The following is a 21,687-nucleotide window of genomic DNA, read 5'->3' as shown; positions in this document are numbered from 1 at the left end:
TAAGAAGTGAAAAGAATTGCAGACCAATTTTTTTTTTCTGGGTTTCAAGTTTTCAGGCAGACGAGCAAATGGAACACCAGATTTATTGGCAAATTAATAAGGGAAGAAATTCAGACTCAGCAACATCTTGGGAGGACTTAGCCCCTATTTTTTTTTTAATTCCTAGTATGACTTATGACACTGTCAATGTAACACCCCATATTTTTAACATGGCGCATACTCGAGGATGCGCCATGGCCTGGTATGAAGCTTCATCCAAAGCTTCTGTTGCATGGTAAGAGGTATTTGTCCAAAGACCAATATCGCGCCAAGAGTGGCGCATTATGTTGAGCGTATTGGCCAAGTGAATATTGGGGGTTGCAAATTCATCAGAACCCCCTCCCGGTTATCAAATTCTTGTGGACCTTACCGTGTCCAAAAAAAAAATCAACTTTTCTTGTGGAAAGTAATCAATGAAGGTCTGCCGATCTTTTTTATCCTACACCACATCCATCTGACTAACTCAAACCTCAGCCCCTGATGCAATTCCAAACTAGAATCAACGCCTCACTTGCTAATCTATTGTCCAATTGGGGATACATCTTGGAACACCTTCTCTTTCGACTCTCAACCATCTCAAATTCAAACCAGAGTTATACAACTGTCTCCTCAAACAACCATCTCCCAACTCCTACAAGAACCGGGTTGAACTTCACTTATCACCTCATTCTGTTTTTTTTCTGCACCTTATGGCTTGCCAAAAATGAACTACTATACCGTCAGGAACAAACAACATCAGAGGAAATTTTATCTTGGTCCTTAAAGCAACAACAAGAATACTCTTGGGCAATTGAAGCTTTGCCTCCTGTTTTACCAGGGGAATCGCCATCTTACAACCAATCAGAAGGCATAAAAAAGACGACAACAATCTCAGCTGGATGGTCCTCTCCTATGATGAACTGGATAAAGATCAGGACATATAGGGCTGATGGGGACACCCTGGATTTGCAGGTGCAGGTTTCATTTGCAGAGACTCGCAGGCAAGAACGATAATGACTTTGGCAACCGCTAGGAATAACAACTGCATTAATTGCTGAAACTTGAGCTTTACTTCTAACAATTAGAACAACCACGGAGAGGCAAATGTCAAAAATTTTATTTGAAACAGACTCAGAAAACCTTCTTTGGTTTGTTATATCTCTGGCTACACCGCCTTGGTATATCACTGATATAATCAATGAAATAAAGTAAAGAATGAGTCAAATTCTGCAAATAATCCAGCACAACTATAAGGAAGAAAATCAGTCTGACGAGGAAAATGAAAGTCAATGGGAAATTTATCTACTATGATTTACTATGATTTGGGGCAAGACAATGCCAAATTTTCTTGATCAAATTACTTTACACATGACTCTATGGTCACTATGTTACTATACTCACAGTTGTATGGTTATTAAAATGCATCAATAGCCACGTAGGGACCATTTTACGGTAAAGACGTGTCTTCTTCTTCTTTTAAAGACAAAAACGAAAAGAAACAACACGATAGAATTCGGTCTTGAGTAATTCAGTGGTGACCATTATTGCCTCCATACGGTATGCTTTTGTTTTTGGCGAGTGATGAATCATCTACGTGTAGTGAACGGTGAACACTTTACTTTCAGAATAAAATCTTATGCATCATTCCGCACGATTTTTAGATGGTCCAATTACGGAATGGTGTTATCTTTTCCGATAATATCCTCCCTTAAAATGCCCTTTCTAATTAACTAATTAGTTGAAGTGGTGGTGATGAAGGGGTGGTGGTGGTGGTGAAAGCTTAAGAATCTCTATTAAACCCCGAAGGAAAAGCGGTGAACCCTTTGGATGAATGCGGTGTAACGATCCTGAATGTGGTGTAACGAACCTAAATGCGATTTTACGATCCTGAATGCGGTGTAACGATATGTAAGCGCACCACCACCACCTACAAATAGCACCACCGTCAAAAAATCATAATGATATCAAAAGTTAAAATTATGTATGAAAGGATAAATATGACTGACACATGGGTAATTTCATTAATATATTTAACTGTGAGTCTCCACTTAACTCTCTTTTTAACGGAAGTATGATCATTTTGTTAATAGTTTATAACAATAACATACTTTTGTGAATCCGCTCCTAATACTAGGACTGTTTTGTACATTTTCCTTTTTAGATTTACTATGCCTAATACTAATCAAAATCAAAAACAAAAGAATGAGTCCGCCAGGACCTATGGCTATATGTTCTGCCCATCGCAATAAATGTTCGAATCAAAAGCTACAAAACTGGCCTGGTCGTCTGGTATTGGACTGCTGCTGAAGTACTATATTACGTTACGTAATCTTATAAGTATCACTTTCAAGAAAATAAGACGACATCTTAGGCAAATCCTTGAGAATTGTTGACCTTTTTTTTGTTGTTTAAGATACTCCCTCCGTTACTTTTTAATAGGCCAGTTTCTATAAATAAAAATTTCAAAAAAATAGGCGAGTTTCTAAATTGGGAAAGTCAAATGTTACTTTAATTTTTTGGGACCACTTGCAGTTCACTTCTTTTGATGACAAGTGTCATGGGGGACCATTCCACTTCACTTCTTTTATTGACAAGTGTCATGAGGACCACTTCACTTCACTTCTTTTATTGACAAGTGTCGTGAGGACCACTTTCAATGATTACTTCACTTAATTTCCTTAATTTTCTCTAAAAACCAAATAAGCCTATTAAAAAGTAACGGAGGGAGTAATAACATAGTATAAATCAATAAATATAGCCATAGATAGGACGGCTCAGCACAGTTTTATTGGAAGGTGACTCACAAATATTGATGGAAATGTATTATTTTGGTTGGAGCTTAGTGTGATCCGTGTACTTTGCTCCAACCGTTGTGCCATGGCTAATTTATCCTCTGCCAAAATCGGAGAGAGTGATGCGTCATGGCCACCACACCAAATCTAGCTATTACAGCAACGTGGATCCCACGTGGCACTTTAATAGAGTATTTAAAACCCCCCTGCGCTGCTTTTGGATATTCTCGTGCTCCTGGGGCGGCTGTAGGATTAGGAAAATTGTTAGAGATAAGAATACAGCTAGAGCTGGTAATCCGAGCCAAAACCCGCGGGTTGACCCGTCCCGTCCCGTGAAAACTCGTACCCGTCCCGGATGGTAAGTAAACAAGACGGGCGCGGGTTGTACAATTAGTGGCTTGTGAAGAAACGGGTTAATCCGGCCCGTACCGTAAAACCCGCGGTCTGACCCGTAACTCGTAGATTTATACCCTGCTGAAACTGAAACACGTATCTAGTTACCTGTCACCCAAATCTCCATCCTATAAAACGGGGAAACCCTAAGCTTTCCTATCATTCTTCTTCGACTTCGGTTGTTCTTCCTCTTTTTTTCTTCTTCCCTGACTCAGAGAGAGTCTCCTGAGTCTTGAGGCTGCATCTCATATCTTTCCATCATCGACAAATATCTAAAGATTCAAGGCTAGCAGGTAATCATATTTTAATTTTTGTTTTCTTCTTTATTTTCTTCTTCTAGGAATCTAGGGTTTTACATAGGAATCCCAACAAATCTTTAATATTCTTAGTATTGTTGTGTTGTGAACTTGTGATTGTGATTCTGTGAAGATAGGTAATCTTTAATTTTCTTAATTTCATGATGTTTCAGTTCTTACCAGTTACCACAAAAAAGGGTTTTTTCTTAACCTTTAATTTTTTATTACTCATTAGTTTTGCTTGGTTTAAAGGCTTTAGTTGATTTGGTGATTTGATTTCTGTGAGCCAATCAATGGGTATTCACAATTTTGTCTAATTTGTGGATAGTTAAGTTTTTAGTTGAAATCCTTAAGAATATTAACAATTGGGAATTTGGGATCAATTAGTTTTGGTTTATTATTCACAAATTTCGTCTAATTTGTGGTTTGGTAACTTTGGTTTATTGGTTAAGTTTTTAGTTGATCAATTAGTATTTAGTATTTTTACCATCTTATGTTACATTTAATCATGTATTGGGAATTGGGATCATTATCAAAACTAAAGTGTTATTTGGAATTGCAGACCAGATGTTGAAATGGAATTGCAGACAGATGTTGTTTCATATAATGCAATTCTTGATTTAAGTCAGGGTCTTAGACTCTTAGACTCTTAGTCTTACAATGTTACTGCAATACTGCTTATTGGTGTCTCCATCTTTTTTTTTTATCACATGAATTCTTGTTGAAACATGGAATGACAGTTTTAACTGAATTAAATTTCTTACTGTTGTGGCATGTGGGTCTTGAGATTTTTTATGTTCTTTACAGAGATTTAGGGGATTTGTTTGATTTGTTTGTTTTGTTAGATGTTATTGTTTTGGGTGACTTGAAAATGCATGTACTATAATAGTTTTGTTGGATGTCATTGTCTATGTATTTTTTCAATTTCTGTTTATGTAATTTTCATGTTTCTGAATGACTCTTTGACTTGTTCTTTGCGGCCGCTCCATCCATTTCAGGATGTCAAGTGTACAAGAGCAAGAGTTACCAGAACCAGACCATTTCAAGGATGTCATGAGTGCTGATGATGAAGATGATGATGTTGAGATGTTATGAATGTATGATACTATGATAGTATCTGTGTGACTGTGTCTGTGTTTCTTTAAGAAGACTAATTTGTTTAGTTTTGCAATTTTGAGTTTTTGAATTGATATACCAAATGAATTGGATGAATGTTAGATACTTAGGTTGTAGCTTGTAGGAAAGGAACTTTAGATGCCCTGAATGTGGAAGGAAATAGCCCAGAAATCGATTTCTGGCGAGTTGACTCAACAAAAACCAGGTAACCCGTGAGCACCCGTAAATCCGCAAGCTTTACCCGGGACGGGCACGGGTGGGATAAATGACCACCCGTGAAGAATTTCAACCCGCGAGATCAGGCTTGTATTAACCCGTAACCCGCGGGTTGGTCACAAGCCAGACCCGTCCCGCCCGTTTGCCAGCTCTAAATACAGCTGTGTAACTAAGTCAGCTGAACGAGTACACAGTGAGAGTCGTATGGCTATATTTACGATCAGTTTAGTCTTTGGTATTTTGAATTTTTTTTAAGTCTTTTGATTCAGTTAGAGTCTATAACAAATTCTGTTTTCCATTATCAGTATAAATAAGACTCCAAGATCTCCACAACATCTGTGGAAGATATTCACCAAAAAATAATGTTCTAAGTTGGTATCAGGAGAGTTCGATCCCCTCACTTTTCCGCTGTAACATCCACCACCATCACAACCACTTTCATATCAGCATCCAAACACTCAAATCCCTATCTCCAAACTCTTTATGTTCATCTTCAACTCTCAGGCAAGCGACAAAAGAAGAACAAAAAAAACAAAAAGTAATTGAATCAGATCTATAAATTATTCTCTTTTTAATAAAATAATTTCTTCACTAAAATCTGTGGTCGGCTTATCAAATAGAAGAAATCAAATCCATGGTGGATTTATCAAACCTTTTAGAAGTGTTTGTTTTCCATCTATATCACTAATCTCCACCATCTTTCACACCATCAATACATGTCTCTATTCCCATCAACATCCTCTTTCAAAATCAGTTAAACAACATTATCACTATCAATACCACTTATGTCTGTTAACCAACACAGATCAATAACTTTTGTGTCTGTTAACCAACACAGAACTACAACTTTGAAGAGGTATTTCGACTATCTCATACTAAGACTTTGAAGAGGTATTTTGACTATCTCACACTATGAATTTGAAGAGAAACACCAATTTTCTCATACAACAGTTTGAGGGGAAGTTACAAGTTCGTTTCATTAAGTTCAAAAGATCAGCTAAGGGATATCTTCACCACGGTTCCAGTACATTAGAAGCAAGTTGCACATTCGCAAGCTCCAGTACAACTTGAGGGGGGATGTTAGAGATAAGAATACAGCTGTGTAACTAAGTCAGCTGAACGAGTACACAGTGAGAGTCGTATGGCTATATTTACGATCAGTTTAGTCTTTGGTATTTTGAATTTGTTTTAAGTCTTTTGATTCAGTTAGAGTCTGTAACAAATCCTGTTTTCCATTATCAGTATAAATAAGACTCCAAGATCTCCACAATATCTGTGGAAGATATTCACCAAAAAATAATATTCTAAGTAAAATGTCAGGAGGATTCAACACTTTTGTTAATTGATGAGCCTATTAGGCTTGAGATTGACAGAGAAAAAAAAATGAAATAAAGGATTCTTCTTACATTGATTTGGAAAAGTTTTAAAAAGAAATGGTTAATTAGAAATGGAGAAGATTAATTAGTCAGCCTACAATTGTAATGGTATCAGAGACATCAGAGACTAATATTGGCTAGCCTCGAAGTTTAGACATTAGAGCCGAGAAGAACAGTTTTGAATGAGAATTAAAGCGGAAAATGCTTCTCGTCCCCTCGTCCCCCACAGAAATCCCACAAATTTGTCCCCCACCTCACATAACACCAAATAATGGCCCCCTGCATTTCCCCCGCCCCACCAATCTAATGAAATCAACGGACGAAAACAGCGCCACCTAATGGGGGACAGATGTGGGGACAAATATGGGGATATGTAGCGCTTTCGGGGAAAAACCTGATTTGTTTCAGTTGATGGGTTTTTTTCCTTCTTGATCGGTGTTTGATTAGCTAGCTCTCTGTATGGTCCTATGAAAACCCAAGTCAAAAAAATCTCAAATACAGTAAATGGGGATGTAAGGATTGAAAAGATTAAATTCCTTGTTCATCTAATCTGCATTTAATTAGCTAGCTCTCTGGAATCTTACAATAAGCTGCTTTAGATCTTACTTGAATTTATTTATTTATTTTTTTCGGAACAAGAAACGAGTCCGAAATCTCTACATATGCAAAGAAGCCTTAGAGTTGAAAACCATGATCATATGCTGATAATTCATGTTTGGAAAGATATAGAGAAGATTACCATGGCCCCTGCTCAAGGATGACACGCACAAATCGAGAAATAGTTCAAATTTTTGGGTCCAAGAGCATAGCTCAGTGATATCCCATCAACTCCAGTAAGGAGGAAGTTAGGGGTTCAATCCCCGTCACCGTAAAGATTTATATTAGATTAGTTATATCATGGGTTTAGCGGTGTTGGATCTGACAGCGGGGCCAGTCCAACTAGCTGGGTTGCGTTAGGAGTCTGGGTCTGACTTTTGCATATCAAAAGAAAAAAGAATATTGGAAAAAAAAGAAGAGCGATTGGTAGAATTTTTGACACTGAAATTCATTGAGTGGCTAATATTTGGTCTTGGAAGTTGGAACATCGACTGCTATATATACCAAGGCATCATCTGTCTGAAAACGCCAAATGTACGGATGTGAATGACAATAAACAGCTTGGTGTTTGACAAGTATGGGCATCTTCTGGCCCCTCCCTCCCACCACCTCTTGGGTGTAGAATTTGGTGTGCAAATAGCATTTTATTTTATTTTATTTTTGTATGCAGTGACACACATGTCAGCTTCTCGTTTGCTTCAAGTTGAGGCCAGGGAAGCAGTTTGGGACCCAAACCACGGATCTGGTTCTGCTTCCATCTCTCTACTTAACCCAAATAAAGTCAACTAAATTCAACGATCACTATTCCAGCTCAAAAAGTCAAAGAATCACAACCGTTGATCACATCAGATTAACTTTGTGGCCCTTGAGAATTCATTCCAAAATACATTATTTTTCCATTGTTTTTCAACGTAAAAAAAAATCACAATACGCAACCATAAAAAAAATCAAAAAACAACCACCAGAAACTAAAAGAAACTAAGTATTCGAAAACAACGATGCAAGTGATCGAGCTTTGATGGGTTTTCGATATCTTTTCTTGACATCAACACCATTACAATCTTCATCGGAGTCCTCAGAGTCATCAAAGTCGTCATCCACAAACATACAACCATTATCATCATTTCCATCAACATTTTCCTCTTTGACGATATTCATTTTAGGACTTGTTCGATGATGATCAATTACGGCTTCATTGACAATTTCTTGCTTTTCTTCTAATTTTACACATTCATCCACTTTTGCGTCTCCCTCTTCTGCATCTTCCTCTTCTGAAACTTGTTGTTTCTTAACTTCTTTGAGTGGTCTACCTCGTTTATTCTTTCCCCATAGCGGACCAAACCCTGAATAATAATAAAATTCCGATGATTTTTTCCCCGATAATTTCCCCTTAATCCTTTTTCCACGAATAGTATTAGTGCTCGATTCTTTTGGTGGTCTACCTCTTCTTGCTGTTTTCTTTTCCAATTTTTGAATCTTCTTTTCCTGATTATTATTATCTCTCTGATGATCTGAATTACGTTGCATTTGAATCAAATGATGTTTACATAATCGACTTCCTATTTGTGCTTTCGATCGACAATGCCATCCTTCCCCAACAGTTTTGCAACAATACACTACTTTCTTCTTCTTCTTCTTCTTCTCCTTTTCATTATTGTCAATATCGTCATTGCAATCTCTTTTCCTCTTCTCGTTATTCTTCTTCGTCAATGATTTCAACCATAATTTCCTTTTATACGCCGTCGCATATTGTTTCTCTACCAATTCAGTTTTTTCTTCGTCATCATCTTCGGGTTCAATATCATCTCCCAAAATACTGCCCAACCAAAAATGAAAAAACGAAAAACCCTAAAATTTCCTCATTTCCGATAATCACAGGCTCTATTTCAGTTCAAATCATTCGAAAGCTCCCGATAACAAATAGAAATTTTGGTTTCTTAAACCTTTCCTTTTATTACGAGATAGATAATTTTGTGTCCCAAAAATGAAAACCCTAATTTCTCATTTCATCCATGAACTCAAATAATCGTAAATTGAAATCAGTAAAGATAGTCGACATACCTTATTCGATCACCGTCTGCATTAACTGATTCATCTCTAATTCTCTTATCGTCGTATTTTCCTTTCTTCTTAGCCTGCAGTTTCACTATTATCAGTTGCTCCGAGCTCAAATACGATAACACCATATAACCAAATACAGAAACTAAAGAGAACCCATAATTTATTTTCCTAATTCATCCCAAGAAAAATCGATCATTAATACAAACCCTAACCAACCCAAAATGTTGGAACCCTAAAACAAAGAAGATCGATAATAGAAAGAAATGAATACAAACTAACCTTATAAACCTTCTTTGGGAGGTAATAGCGAAGCTCTTTAACTGGAATCACATCCCATAAAGACATATTCAGTTCACAGACAACAACTTCTTTTTCCTGAAAATTATTCACGCGCTCCTCCTCCTCAGAACTGGTTGAGACATCAGCAGCAGCAGCAGAAGATGGGATTATCGTTTTCGTTGGAGTTAAAGGAGGAGAAGGTGTAAGAACATTTGAATTAGGTTCAGAGATTTTTTTCTGAGCGATGAGTTTACGGATCCTCATCGTGTGTAGATCTCACTCAGAAACCTCTCTTACTCGATAATTTTCTTTTTCACTTTCAGGTTTAACTTCTGATTTCATTTTCTTTTTCTTTCTTCTGTATATATTTGGGGAACCTTTATTGAATTACAATATTCTCCTTCATTTTTAAATTAATTACATACTAAAATGGTCTTTCAAAGAGGAAGTTGTGGTGACGTAACACGTTAACCAAACTAGTTGTCTGAAAGCAAGTACTGAGAATCAAAAGAGTGAAAAGGAGAAGGGTGTTTTCGGTATTTGACATAGGTGAATTTTGTATGTTATGATAAACTGGAAATTTCTAGATGAGGAATATTGGCCGTTGATGGGTGGATTATAGGTGATGCACAATGTTTAAGATGGACTTTCTACAGGAGATCACTTTATTGGATCTTAGACCATTTCGGCTTAACTCTAGTATAGTTAATGTCATTACAGTATCATGATACACCTATTTCTAGTCGTTGACTTTGTTTATGACTTTATTTGACTCTTGGCAAAAGTATTATCTTGTGGAATGGAAGTTCTTTTTCGCTCCACCTTATACTAGAGGCGGGACGATGGAGGTAGGATAACTGTATGTACGATGATAACAGACCGCATTGAGAAAACATCTCACATATTTTTATCTAATCATTTTCAGATTCAAATATTTTAAATGGATTGTCCAAGTAGACGATAACATAGAAATCGTGTACTCATACTTCTTCCCATGATGAGGCCCAAAAATGATCCCTTGCTCATTCCCAAAGATGTGGGGCCCATCCATATATAAGTACACGGTTTTTATTTAGTTTTTAGGAACGGTTCATTTAAAATTACTCTTTTAAATTTAAAATTTTGATTAATTGTCCCATATTTATTTCATGTTTGTTTTTGTATATCGCCAACATAACTCGCCGTAATCTGTCAGTGTTAATTAGGTATGTTCAAACGACAAGCCAGATATTGAGATAAGAAAAAAATGTCAACAATACAGTTTTCTATTTTGATTCTGCAAAAGATTCAGAATTAGAACATATCTGCCATAATTTTTCTGAACTTAACCGTGACTGTCAAATAACTTGTATCCTACAATGACATTACGGTTGCTTGCTTGATATTCAAAATAAAAAATGTCTTTTATAAAACTAATAAAAAATAATTTACTATACCATGTTTGGAACACCAAAATGATGGTCACCGTTCTAAATCGAATTCATCTAAACCAGCTCCAACATATGTTCCCAATATAATTCTGACCCCGAAACGGATAAACACATACTTTTACAATGCCATCTCGCAGCTTCTGCTTGGAACGCCCTTCTCACTCGGCTTTCAAACCAGTCAAATATATACCACTCCTTCATCTCCAAACCCCTAACTTTGAAACCAACAAGTACACAATTGTTGAAAACAAAAGCCTCATCCTCAATGTGACCTCCTTCTGTTTTCAAATTTGGTCCTTATGGATACAAAAAATTAACTAATAATCACCAAAAACATTCAGACCTGAAAACATTGTACAAATGGAACTAAAACTTCAGCAGGAATACAACTATGCAAATGAGATCTTGCCTCCGATATACCAGGGGATCCACCGTACTTAAATTCTACGTACAAGATCCATCATAACAACAAAATCATATCGATAGGTTGGGTCGGCCCTAACCTAGACTGGATTAAAATCAATATTGATGGATCAACCAGGGGACATCTAGGAATCGCGTGCACATACTTCATTTGTAAGGATACAAAAGCCAGATTTGTGATGGTATTTACGCCATAGTAGCTGAGACATGGGCCATGCTCTTGGCATCCAGAACTGCATCAGAAAGGAACTGAACAAAAGTTATATTCAAATGGACTCAGAAAGCCTCATGCGCTTCATGATCCCTCCTTTCGAACCACCGTGGTACATAATTGGAATGATTTCAGAAATCAAACAAAGAATATGTCAAATTGCACATTGTTATGTATCGGACAACTACAAGGAAGGAAACCAGTCTGCAGATGGTCTGGCCAACTACGCAACAGATGATAGTCAGGAGGAAAATCTTTCAGTAACTATTGGGACCACAAAACCCATATTTTCTTAATCAATTTGTATTAAACGACTCTTTATGTACTAAATACCCACGTGTACTCGTAATCTAGTAGTTTTAATATATCACATGCTTGAAAAAAATATTAAAAAAGGAAGAAGCAAAAACTTAATAAAGGTATAATAAAGTTTAAAAAAAGGACTGATAAACCTCTACTGCACAAAATATAACCAAAATAATAATTGGATTTCCAAAACTTTACTTAACATTGAAAAATCAGATGTTTTGTTTATTTCGGAAACTAAGTCTCAAAGGAGCTTAATGAGAAACATTCTTAACTATTTTCTTAACACCCACATTGTAGACTGGTGGACCCGGGAAAGCGTATAAAATTGAAGCGAAATGAAAAACGGGGCCTACAGTAATACCGCAAGTGCACGGTCGTCGGTTGTAGCTCGTGCAAGTACGGGTCGATCCACAGAGATCGGGTGTGTTTTGTAGTGTTCTAACTATTTGGGTTCCTAAATTGCTATTGGGCTATGAAGCCTTTTGGCTTAAATTGGGTTTTGAGTACTAATGGGTTTGAATGCCCTTTGAATGAATTGGGCTCTGTAATGTGAACTGATGCTTTGGGCTCAGAGTTTTTGAACTAACAGTTATAATGGACTGGGCCTGACCTTTTGTCCTAGCAGTGAACTAGGCTTTGCCTTGAACTTAGGCTTGGGCTCAGTGTAGTGAACTGAGCTTGGGATTAAACCTGGGCTTTTGGTCTTTTGGGCCTTGGGCTAACAGTGACTGTGAATTGAGAATTGGGCTCTAGCTTTTCACCTGGGCTTTGATTAAGTCCACAGTGGGCTTTTGTAATTAATCTGGGCTTCAGCAGTAACAGAAGCAATGCACAGCAGGTAGTAGCAGCAGCAGGAGCAAGAGCTGCACAGCAGCTGCACAAGCAGTGCAAGCAGAGAAAGCAGCAACAACAGAGTTGCAGCAGCAGAGAAGGCAATGCAGCAGCAGCACAAGTGCTGCACAGCAGCTGCAAGGCAGTGGAATAAGAGAAGCAACAGAGTTGCAGCAAGCCAAAAGAAGTAGCAGCACTAGAAGTAAATCAGCACATAAAATGAACATGGAAGTAAAACAGTGACAGAAACAAAGAACAAAGCAACTACAAGCATAAAACAGTGCAAGATGAACCAAGGCCTAAGCCAAGGGCAGGGGTGATAAAGAAACTGAAATGAAGCAATACTAAGGCAAGAATACAGGCATTCCTATAGAATGGGAAGAGAACTAGCTTGCTATGAGCACTAGTTTCTCCCAAAGCTCAATCAACACTGCAACCTAAGCATACACAAGGAATGGCAAGAAAATCAGCTTGCTATGAGCACTGATTTCTTCCATTGCACAATTAGTTCAAAGCTTCACAGATACCTAGCCTAGCATTCCATCAATTGTGACAGCAAATTAAACACAACATTACACAAACATTACATGGCAGTGAGCAACAACACATGTTAACAGGACAAATGTAACAGGAATGAATTGGAAATCAAACATGAAATTAAACAAGCACATAACATTAACAGAACATAACATAAGCACATTTAACAGTGACAAAGCAAGAAATTAAAACATACACATTTAACTGAAATTGAACTGAAACATGAACTGAGCTGAAACTGAAAATTAACAGGACATGAAAGTCCTGGATGCTGGCTATTCCAAGCATAACTATTACAACACACACATAAGGCTATTTATAGTCACAGACCCAAATTTCTCAAAATTATAAAATTAGGGTTTATAGAAAAATCCCCAAATTCCAACAGTGAAATTAGCTCACCTAATCGTCAAATTGACGTCGACCCATCCTTTCTCTGACTCTCCTGTATCACTCCATGCCTTCAATTTCACTCTAGCTCAACCTAATTTACCAATTTTGCACGCCTAGGGTTTCTGATAGAGAACGTGCAAAAATTGAGAAAATAGGTGGCTAAGGAGAAGGGAACAGATGGTATTGGTTGTTGGGTGATGGGGTGATGATGGTGGAGGAGTGGTGGTGGCAGTGGAGTTGGTGGTGATGATGGTGGTGCGGCAGTTGCAGGGTGATGGCTCTGCAGAGGGGGTTGGTGGAGGAGATGGCTCGACTGTTTGGGAGAAGGGGGGTGTTTGGGTAGGTGGTATAGGTTCGGTTGCTAGAGTGTGAGGCGGTTTCATCAAATTTGATGTTCTGCGACGCTGAGTCATTGGATGCGAAGCTGGTAGGTAGATCGGACGGTGATGCGGAGGCAAGCGATGATCGACCGTTGGATTATATGATACAACAAAATGAACGGTACTTGATGGGGTTAGGTACTGTAGTGTAAGGCGGAGATATCAAACGTTGATGAACAGCAAGGGAGCGACCGTTGGATTCAACTACCATCTAATCTGAAGGCTTGGAATTTCAGCGCTGTGGTGCTCGGCATAGACTTCAGATTTTGATGCTCTATGAAGGAGCGACCGTCGGATGCTTCTGAGAAATGATCTGATGGCTGAGAATGGAGGCGCTTTTGTGTGTAGAAAATGAGGTTGTGCGCACCATTCTTCGCGGCTTCCTTGCGTGATTTCTCCCGGCTTTTCACTACTTTTCTGCTCTTTTCGCTCCGCGACTCATCCGAACTTTATTTATTACCTAAAAATGCAAAATTAAGTAAGAAAAATATTTATTCTTGAAAACAATGAAAATACAGAATATGGGATAAAATGTAGAATTAATGCACAAAAGATGAGTTAAAATGCCAACAGAAAGGGATAAATATATACAATATTTGGCACTCATCAAATACCCCCAAACCTGAATTTTACTTGTCCTCAAGTAAAACAAAACTAAGGAAATCCTAACTATACCACTGTCGCTGGTCTCTCGAATGCATTTAGCGTATGCACTAAGCCTTTTAAACCACTAAGTGTCCCTAGTGGACGAGTTGAAGTCTCGTGAAGGTTTGCTTAGAACGTATCTACAAAGTTCTAGGTCAAAATATAAGCTCAGATTCCATCAAATGTGACATGTGCAAAACAGTTAAGCTCACAGCAAAATGGAGATGTCAATCTAGCTATCGAAGGCACAATCCTAGCACTGATAACAAAAAAAAGACATGTGATAAGAGTGTAAAGTGTATCTACACATGTGTAAAGAAAGATTTGAAGTTATGACTACTAATCACCAAGAGATAGTTTCTCAGGCTACGAACTGAGGTCGAAATCTAGCTAGCTGTCCGGACTTTACGAGAATTGTGAATGAGTTGGAGGTATTTCACAATTACTCGCGTTGTACATCAATGGCATACACCCTCCTTGCTTATTACAATGAAAAAAACAAAATGACTATTTACATGACTCTTATTTACATTGACTACTCTCTTTTATTTTTGGAACAAGAGAGATGGAATTGATAAATACTTGATTTTTTTTTTTTTTTTTTTTTTTTTTTTTTTGAATAAGGAAACACTTTTGATACATATACAAAAGGAAACAAAAGATTACATGACACTTTGCAAGAGGTAGCCCTTTTTGATGCACCCAGTTAAATTCGATGGTTGTCTTTCTTAATGTAACCTCCACCTTCTATCCCAACCAACCAAAGAACAAGCTAGTCCAGTTTCGTTCAGTATTCTAAAGTGATTGGCAATCGTAACTTCCTATCAAACACCTTGAAGATCGAGGCCATACATGTATTGGTAGATCGTGCGCGTGCAAATTTCTTATCACTATGTGAATTGTGCTAGAATCAGGGTGCCTAAATATCTAGACTAAGACTCCTAATAATTACATATTTGCACAAGAGTCAACATTTCAAGGTAAATGAGCTCCATTTTTTATGATTTTTCATTTTTTAATTTTTTTGAATTTTTATTTTTCAATTTTTTTTTTGGAATTTTTCAATTTTTTCAAAAAGAAGAAGGAGTTCGTTTTTAATTATGGCAAATTATCATGGTATCTACTCTATACCCCCAAACCTAAACTAAACATTGTCCTCAATGTTTCAAAATATGGAAAGAATTAAAATGCAACATATGGAAAGGGACATGCTGAGTAGAGTAAAAGGAGAGAGAATACCCGATTTCGGCGAAAGCAGAATTAAAACTCCGTTTATTCAAGGCAAAAATCCAACATATTTCAGCCGAGATCATATTGGATTAGCAAAATATATACAAAAGGAAATTTAACTAACACATTATCTACAAGAAAATTTGGTTTTTTAATGGGATTGGACTTTTTGGAAAAAAATTGGTTTTGTCGGGAGACATTTGGAAAACTTTGGTTTTTATGGGAGAAATTTTTGGTTTTTGAAATTGGGAGCAAAAGAAATTTTTTTTTTTTTTTTTTTTTTTTAAAAAAAGAAAATAAAATTAAGAAAATAAGATTTGGTTTTTTAAAATTGGGAGCAAGCCCACTGTTGGTCCTCTAATGGAATGAAGGAAGGCTGCGGCCCACAATCGGTTACAAGCTCAGCTGGGTTTAAAAACCCAGAATACAAATTACCAGTCCAAATTAAACAAGCTCACAAAAATTAAATACACAAGCCCACAAATTAAACAAACAAGCCCACAAATAAATTATTACAAACCCAACAGAAAATAAGAGAAGCCCAAAAATTGGCTTTAATATTACATGCCCACAATTAAAAAAATGGAAGCCCACAATTCGGGTTCTCTTAAATGGGTTACCTTTTAAGCACAGCCCAGCTGCTCTGATATTGTTGCAAAAACCCAGTTGGGCTTTGGTTCTTTTCCTTGGTGGCGTCCCAGCAGAGGAAAACAGGTTCAGAACAGCAGGTCCAACAACAAATGAAGTGAAGCAGATGCAGATGCAAATGCTATGAAATGAAATACAAAATAGCTAAGAAAAACACAGATAAAACACAGCACCAATCCCCGGCAGCGGCGCCAAAAACTTGGTAGTCCCCGGCAACGGCGCCAAAAACTTGGTAGTCCCCGGCAACGGCGCCAAAAACTTGGTGGACCCGGGAAAGCGTATAAAATTGAAGCGAAATGAAAAACGGGGCCTACAGTAATACCGCAAGTGCACGGTCGTCGGTTGTAGCTCGTGCAAGTACGGGTCGATCCACAGAGATCGGGTGTGTTTTGTAGTGTTCTAACTATTTGGGTTCCTAAATTGCTATTGGGCTATGAAGCCTTTTGGCTTAAATTGGGTTTTGAGTACTAATGGGTTTGAATGCCCTTTGAATGAATTGGGCTCTGTAATGTGAACTGATGCTTTGGGCTCAGAGTTTTTGAACTAACAGTTATAATGGACTGGGCCTGACCTTTTGTCCTAGCAGTGAACTAGGCTTTGCCTTGAACTTAGGCTTGGGCTCAGTGTAGTGAACTGAGCTTGGGATTAAACCTGGGCTTTTGGTCTTTTGGGCCTTGGGCTAACAGTGACTGTGAATTGAGAATTGGGCTCTAGCTTTTCACCTGGGCTTTGATTAAGTCCACAGTGGGCTTTTGTAATTAATCTGGGCTTCAGCAGTAACAGAAGCAATGCACAACAGGTAGTAGCAGCAGCAGGAGCAAGAGCTGCACAGCAGCTGCACAAGCAGTGCAAGCAGAGAAAGCAGCAACAACAGAGTTGCAGCAGCAGAGAAGGCAATGCAGCAGCAGCACAAGTGCTGCACAGCAGCTGCAAGGCAGTGGAATAAGAGAAGCAACAGAGTTGCAGCAAGCCAAAAGAAGTAGCAGCACTAGAAGTAAATCAGCACATAAAATGAACATGGAAGTAAAACAGTGACAGAAACAAAGAACAAAGCAACTACAAGCATAAAACAGTGCAAGATGAACCAAGGCCTAAGCCAAGGGCAGGGGTGATAAAGAAACTGAAATGAAGCAATACTAAGGCAAGAATACAGGCATTCCTATAGAATGGGAAGAGAACTAGCTTGCTATGAGCACTAGTTTCTCCCAAAGCTCAATCAACACTGCAACCTAAGCATACACAAGGAATGGCAAGAAAATCAGCTTGCTATGAGCACTGATTTCTTCCATTGCACAATTAGTTCAAAGCTTCACAGATACCTAGCCTAGCATTCCATCAATTGTGACAGCAAATTAAACATGACATTACACAAACATTACATGGCAGTGAGCAACAACACATGTTAACAGGACAAATGTAACAGGAATGAATTGGAAATCAAACATGAAATTAAACAAGCACATAACATTAACAGAACATAACATAAGCACATTTAACAGTGACAAAGCAAGAAATTAAAACATACACATTTAACTGAAATTGAACTGAAACATGAACTGAGCTGAAACTGAAAATTAACAGGACATGAAAGTCCTGGATGCTGGCTATTCCAAGCATAGTTTTTACATCATACCCACAAGGCTATTTATAGTCACAGACCCAAATTTCTCAAAACCACAAAATTAGGGTTCTTCCCCAAAAATCAGTTGAATTAGGTTTACCTAATTTCTTTGAAATTGATCCTTGAAATCGTCGACCCATGCTTTGTAATTGCTCCCTGACCTCTTCTCATGCGCCACTTGCAACTCTAGGTTACCTAATTTATCAGTTCTTCACGCCTAGGGTTTCAGGCAAAGAAGCGTGAAAAAGTGAGAAAATAGGGAACTAGAGGGCTAGGGGGGAGATGGGTTTTGGTTGTTGGGCGATAGGGTGATGATGGTGGAGGTGTGGTGGTGGCAGTGAGTTGGTGGCAGAGGTGGAGAGGGTGGTGCGGCAGTTGCAGGGTGATGGCTCTGCAGAGGGGGGTGGTGGAGGAGATGGCTCGACTGTTTGGGAGAAGGGGGGTGTTTGGGTAGGTGGTATAGGTTCGGTTGCTAGAGTGTGAGGCGGCTTCATCAAATTTGATGTTCTGCGACGCTGAGTCATTGGATGCGAAGCTGGTAGGTAGATCGGACGGTGATGCGGAGGCAAGCGAGGAGCGACCGTCGGATGAAGGGATACAGCGAAACGAACGGTGCTAGATTAGGTTCGGTGCTGTAGTGTAAGGTGGGGATATCAAACATTGATGCACAGCAAGGGAGCGACCGTTGGATTCAACTACCATCTAATCTAAAGGCTTGGAATTTCAGCGCTGTGGTGCTTGGCAGAGACTTCAGATTTTGATGCTCTATGAAGGAGCGACCGTTGGATGCTTCTGAGAACTGATCTAATGGCTGAGAATGGAGGCGCTTTTGTGTGTAGAAAATGAGGTTGTGCGCACCATTCTTCGCGGCTTCCTTGCGTGATTTCTCCCGGCTTTTCACTACTTTTCTGCTCTTTTCGCTCCGCGACTCATCCGAACTTTATTTATTACCTAAAAATGCAAAATTAAGTAAGAAAAATATTTATTCTTGAAAACAATGAAAATACAGAATATGGGATAAAATGTAGAATTAATGCACAAAAGATGAGTTAAAATGCCAACAGAAAGGGATAAATATATACAATATTTGGCACTCATCATAGACCCAGATGGAATAGCTGGGGGATTAGCAATTGCATGGGTGGATGACTTTCATTTTGAAGTGGTTCAATGGAACCTTAACATGATAAAACATCATAGTTAAAAATAACTTCCACTCTCCGGGGTGGCTACTGACATGCTTTTTATGGTGCACCCAAACATGATCATAAATTAGAAGTGATGGGTTATTTAGAAGACATAGCACAAAGAGTTAACTTCAATAAAATGCCATGGCTAGTAATAGGAGACTTAAACATAATCTTCAATAGTGAGGAAACACAAGGAGGATTACCCTTTGATAGGAAAAAAGTGGAATCAGTTTTAAATTTAATTCAGCGAACAGGTTTAGAAGACTTAGGCTTTAAGGAGAACATTTTTACTTGGAGCAATAAAAGGGAAGGATTAGCTAACATTAAACAAAGGCTTGACAGAGCCTTGGAAAATGCGGAATGGAATATTGAATTCCAAGAAGCAATTCTTGAAAACTTGGTGGCTATAGGCTCTGATAGCCTATATGCCTTTCCTTAAACTCAAATAAGGTGTATTTGAGTCATTCTTTTAAGTTTTACGATACTTGGTTGAAAGAGGATTCTTGTCTTCAAGTCATCAAACAGTCTTGGAACAATACAACATCTGGGAATCCGGATGTTGACCTCATAAGCATCATCTCTACTTTAGGAGAGAACTTAGGCATTTGGAAAAGAGATATCTTTGGAAAACCGAATAAAAAAATCAAAAACATTCTCAAACTCATAGAAAATATACAAGCTAGAAACTCAGGATATTTTAACAATAAACTGATTGGAGAAAAACTGATTGAGCTAGAATCTCTTTATGACACTCAAGAAGATATAGCCAAACAACAATCTAGAAATAACACAATTGCTCTAGGAGAAAGAAATACGAAGTTTTTTCATGTCACCACTTTAAATAGGAGGAAAAGAAATAATATCGATTGCATACAGGATAGTCAAGACAAGGTTGTCTCTTCTAGAAACGACATAGAAAACGTGCTAACAGATTATTTTTCAAACCTTTTCAAAGCATCTACTGAAAACTCAGAAAATGAAATCTTCTCTCACATAGAACCATGCATATCACCTGAAAAAACAAAAAATTAATGGAAATCCCATCTGCTACTGAAATATGGGAGGTGGTTAAAAAATTAAAATCCAATAAAGCGCCAGGGCCAGATGGAATTCCTGTTAGCTTCTTCAAACATAACTGGGAAACAGGTGGTCCACAATTGGTGGCAGTTGTTCAAAACTTTTTTCAGACACAAAAACTAAATCCAAACCTAAACAAAACTTTCTTGTTTTTTATCGCTAAAACAAAAAATCCAAAAAAACCAGGGGAGTTTAGGCCGATAGGGCTTTGCAACACACCATATAAGATCATTGCTAAATTGATGGCAAATAGATTCAAAAAACTCTTGGAAAAGATCATATCCCCTCTTCAATCTGCATTCCTCTCCTCTAGACAGATCCCTGACAATATTATAGTTGCCCATGAAGTAGTTCATTCAATGAAAAAAGTAAAAAGAAAACTGAGAACATAGGCGTAAAAATTGACATGTCGAAAGCCTTTGATAGAGTCAGTTGGAAATTTTTAATCAAAACCTTAACAGCTTTTGGTTTCTCTAGAGAATGGTGTGAATTAATCTTTCAATGTGTTTCATCCTCTTCTATAGCCGTTCTTCTTAATGGTTTCCCTTATAAGGAATTCAATCCTTCAAGAGGGATTAGGCAAGGGGATCCTCTATCCCCTTACCTTTTCATTCTCTGTATGGAAGTCTTTTCACGTTTACTTTGTCATCTGGAAACAGTCCAAAAAGTTCAAGGCATTAAATTGACGCCTAAATCACCACCAATCTCACATCTGTTCTTTGCAGATGATCTTCTGCTATTTACTAAGGCAAACCTAGGAAGCTGTAAGAACTTGATAGAAGCTATTAACCTCTTTAGCGAAGAATCAGGGCAAGTTATTAACTTTGCCAAGTCAGGTTTGTTTTTTAGTAAAAAGGTTCATAACAAGCATCAGGGTATTATCTCTTGGCTCATGAAAAAAAAATAATTAACATTAAAGATACACATCCGGGGGCTCCCCTCTTCATAAATAAGTCTAAATTAAAAGCTTTTGATAACATAATCGAAAAAATGGAACAAAGAATAAAAACTTGGCTAGGAAAAATCTTATCTCAACCAAGTAAAATGGTTTTTAAAAAATCAGTACTTTCTAGCATGCTCATCTTCAGCATGGGCTGTTTTGTGCTACAAAAAAAAAAATAACTAAGCGTTTCAACGATATCCAACGAGATTTTTGGTGGGGAAAACACACAAACTCTAAAGGTATCTACATCAAAGCTTTTGATTTCGTTTGCAAACCTGTGGACCAGGGAGGATCGGGGTTCAAAAAAGCTAATGAAATGAATCAAACAATGATTAGCAGAATCGCTTGGCGGTTAGTTAGTCACCCTGACGATTAATGGGCACAAATTCTAAAAGGAAAGTATTTTAAAAAAACAGGTGCATTACATTCCAAGAAGAAATCACAAGCCTCTTGGGTATGGAAATGTATCTTGCAGGGTATGGAACACATCAAAAAATATACCATTTGGGAGGTGGGTGATGGAACTTCATTTGATATCTGGCAAGATAAATGGATATCAAATAGGAGAGAGACTTTATCTCACTCTCCCCCAAACAATAACTCCAACATAACACTTGTATCACAGTTGATTGACTGTGAAACAAAGAAGTGGAATATTAACCTGTTAACTTCTAA

General features: G+C 37.9%; 1 protein-coding gene and 1 non-coding gene across 2 annotated transcripts; one reads left to right on the top strand and one right to left on the bottom strand.

Annotated features, from left to right (window-relative positions):
- Positions 1 to 6,899: 6,899 nt before the first annotated feature.
- Positions 6,900 to 7,000, top strand: LOC113276954. Its single transcript, XR_003324737.1, has one exon. It is a non-coding gene; the product is annotated as a U6 spliceosomal RNA (small nuclear RNA).
- Positions 7,001 to 7,629: 629 nt separating this feature from the next.
- LOC113273539 (uncharacterized protein DDB_G0283697-like) lies at positions 7,630 to 9,461 on the bottom strand. The gene is made up of 3 exons (XM_026523226.1): positions 9,145 to 9,461; positions 8,866 to 8,939; positions 7,630 to 8,620 (listed from the first exon to the last, which is right to left on the bottom strand). Exons 1-3 carry the CDS (start codon positions 9,406 to 9,408, stop codon positions 7,783 to 7,785), a joined length of 1,176 nt encoding a protein of 391 aa, XP_026379011.1. The 5' UTR covers positions 9,409 to 9,461; the 3' UTR covers positions 7,630 to 7,782.
- Between the last annotated feature and the right edge of the window lie 12,226 nt (positions 9,462 to 21,687).

Source organism: Papaver somniferum, chromosome 4, assembly GCF_003573695.1.
Source record: "Papaver somniferum cultivar HN1 chromosome 4, ASM357369v1, whole genome shotgun sequence".
In the NCBI taxonomy this organism is placed as follows: domain Eukaryota; kingdom Viridiplantae; phylum Streptophyta; class Magnoliopsida; order Ranunculales; family Papaveraceae; genus Papaver; species Papaver somniferum.
This window is presented reverse-complemented; position numbering and strand designations above follow the sequence as displayed.

Coding starts and splice junctions, on each gene's coding strand:
- LOC113273539 (XM_026523226.1), bottom strand. CDS start 9,408: ATGAGGATCCGTAAACTCATCGCTCAGAAAAAAATCTCTGAACCTAAT. Junction 8,940..9,144: donor TCCCAAAGAAGGTTTATAAG/GTTAGTTTGTAT, acceptor GTGAAACTGCAG/GCTAAGAAGAAAGGAAAATA. Junction 8,621..8,865: donor GCAGACGGTGATCGAATAAG/GTATGTCGACTA, acceptor TTGGTTGGGCAG/TATTTTGGGAGATGATATTG.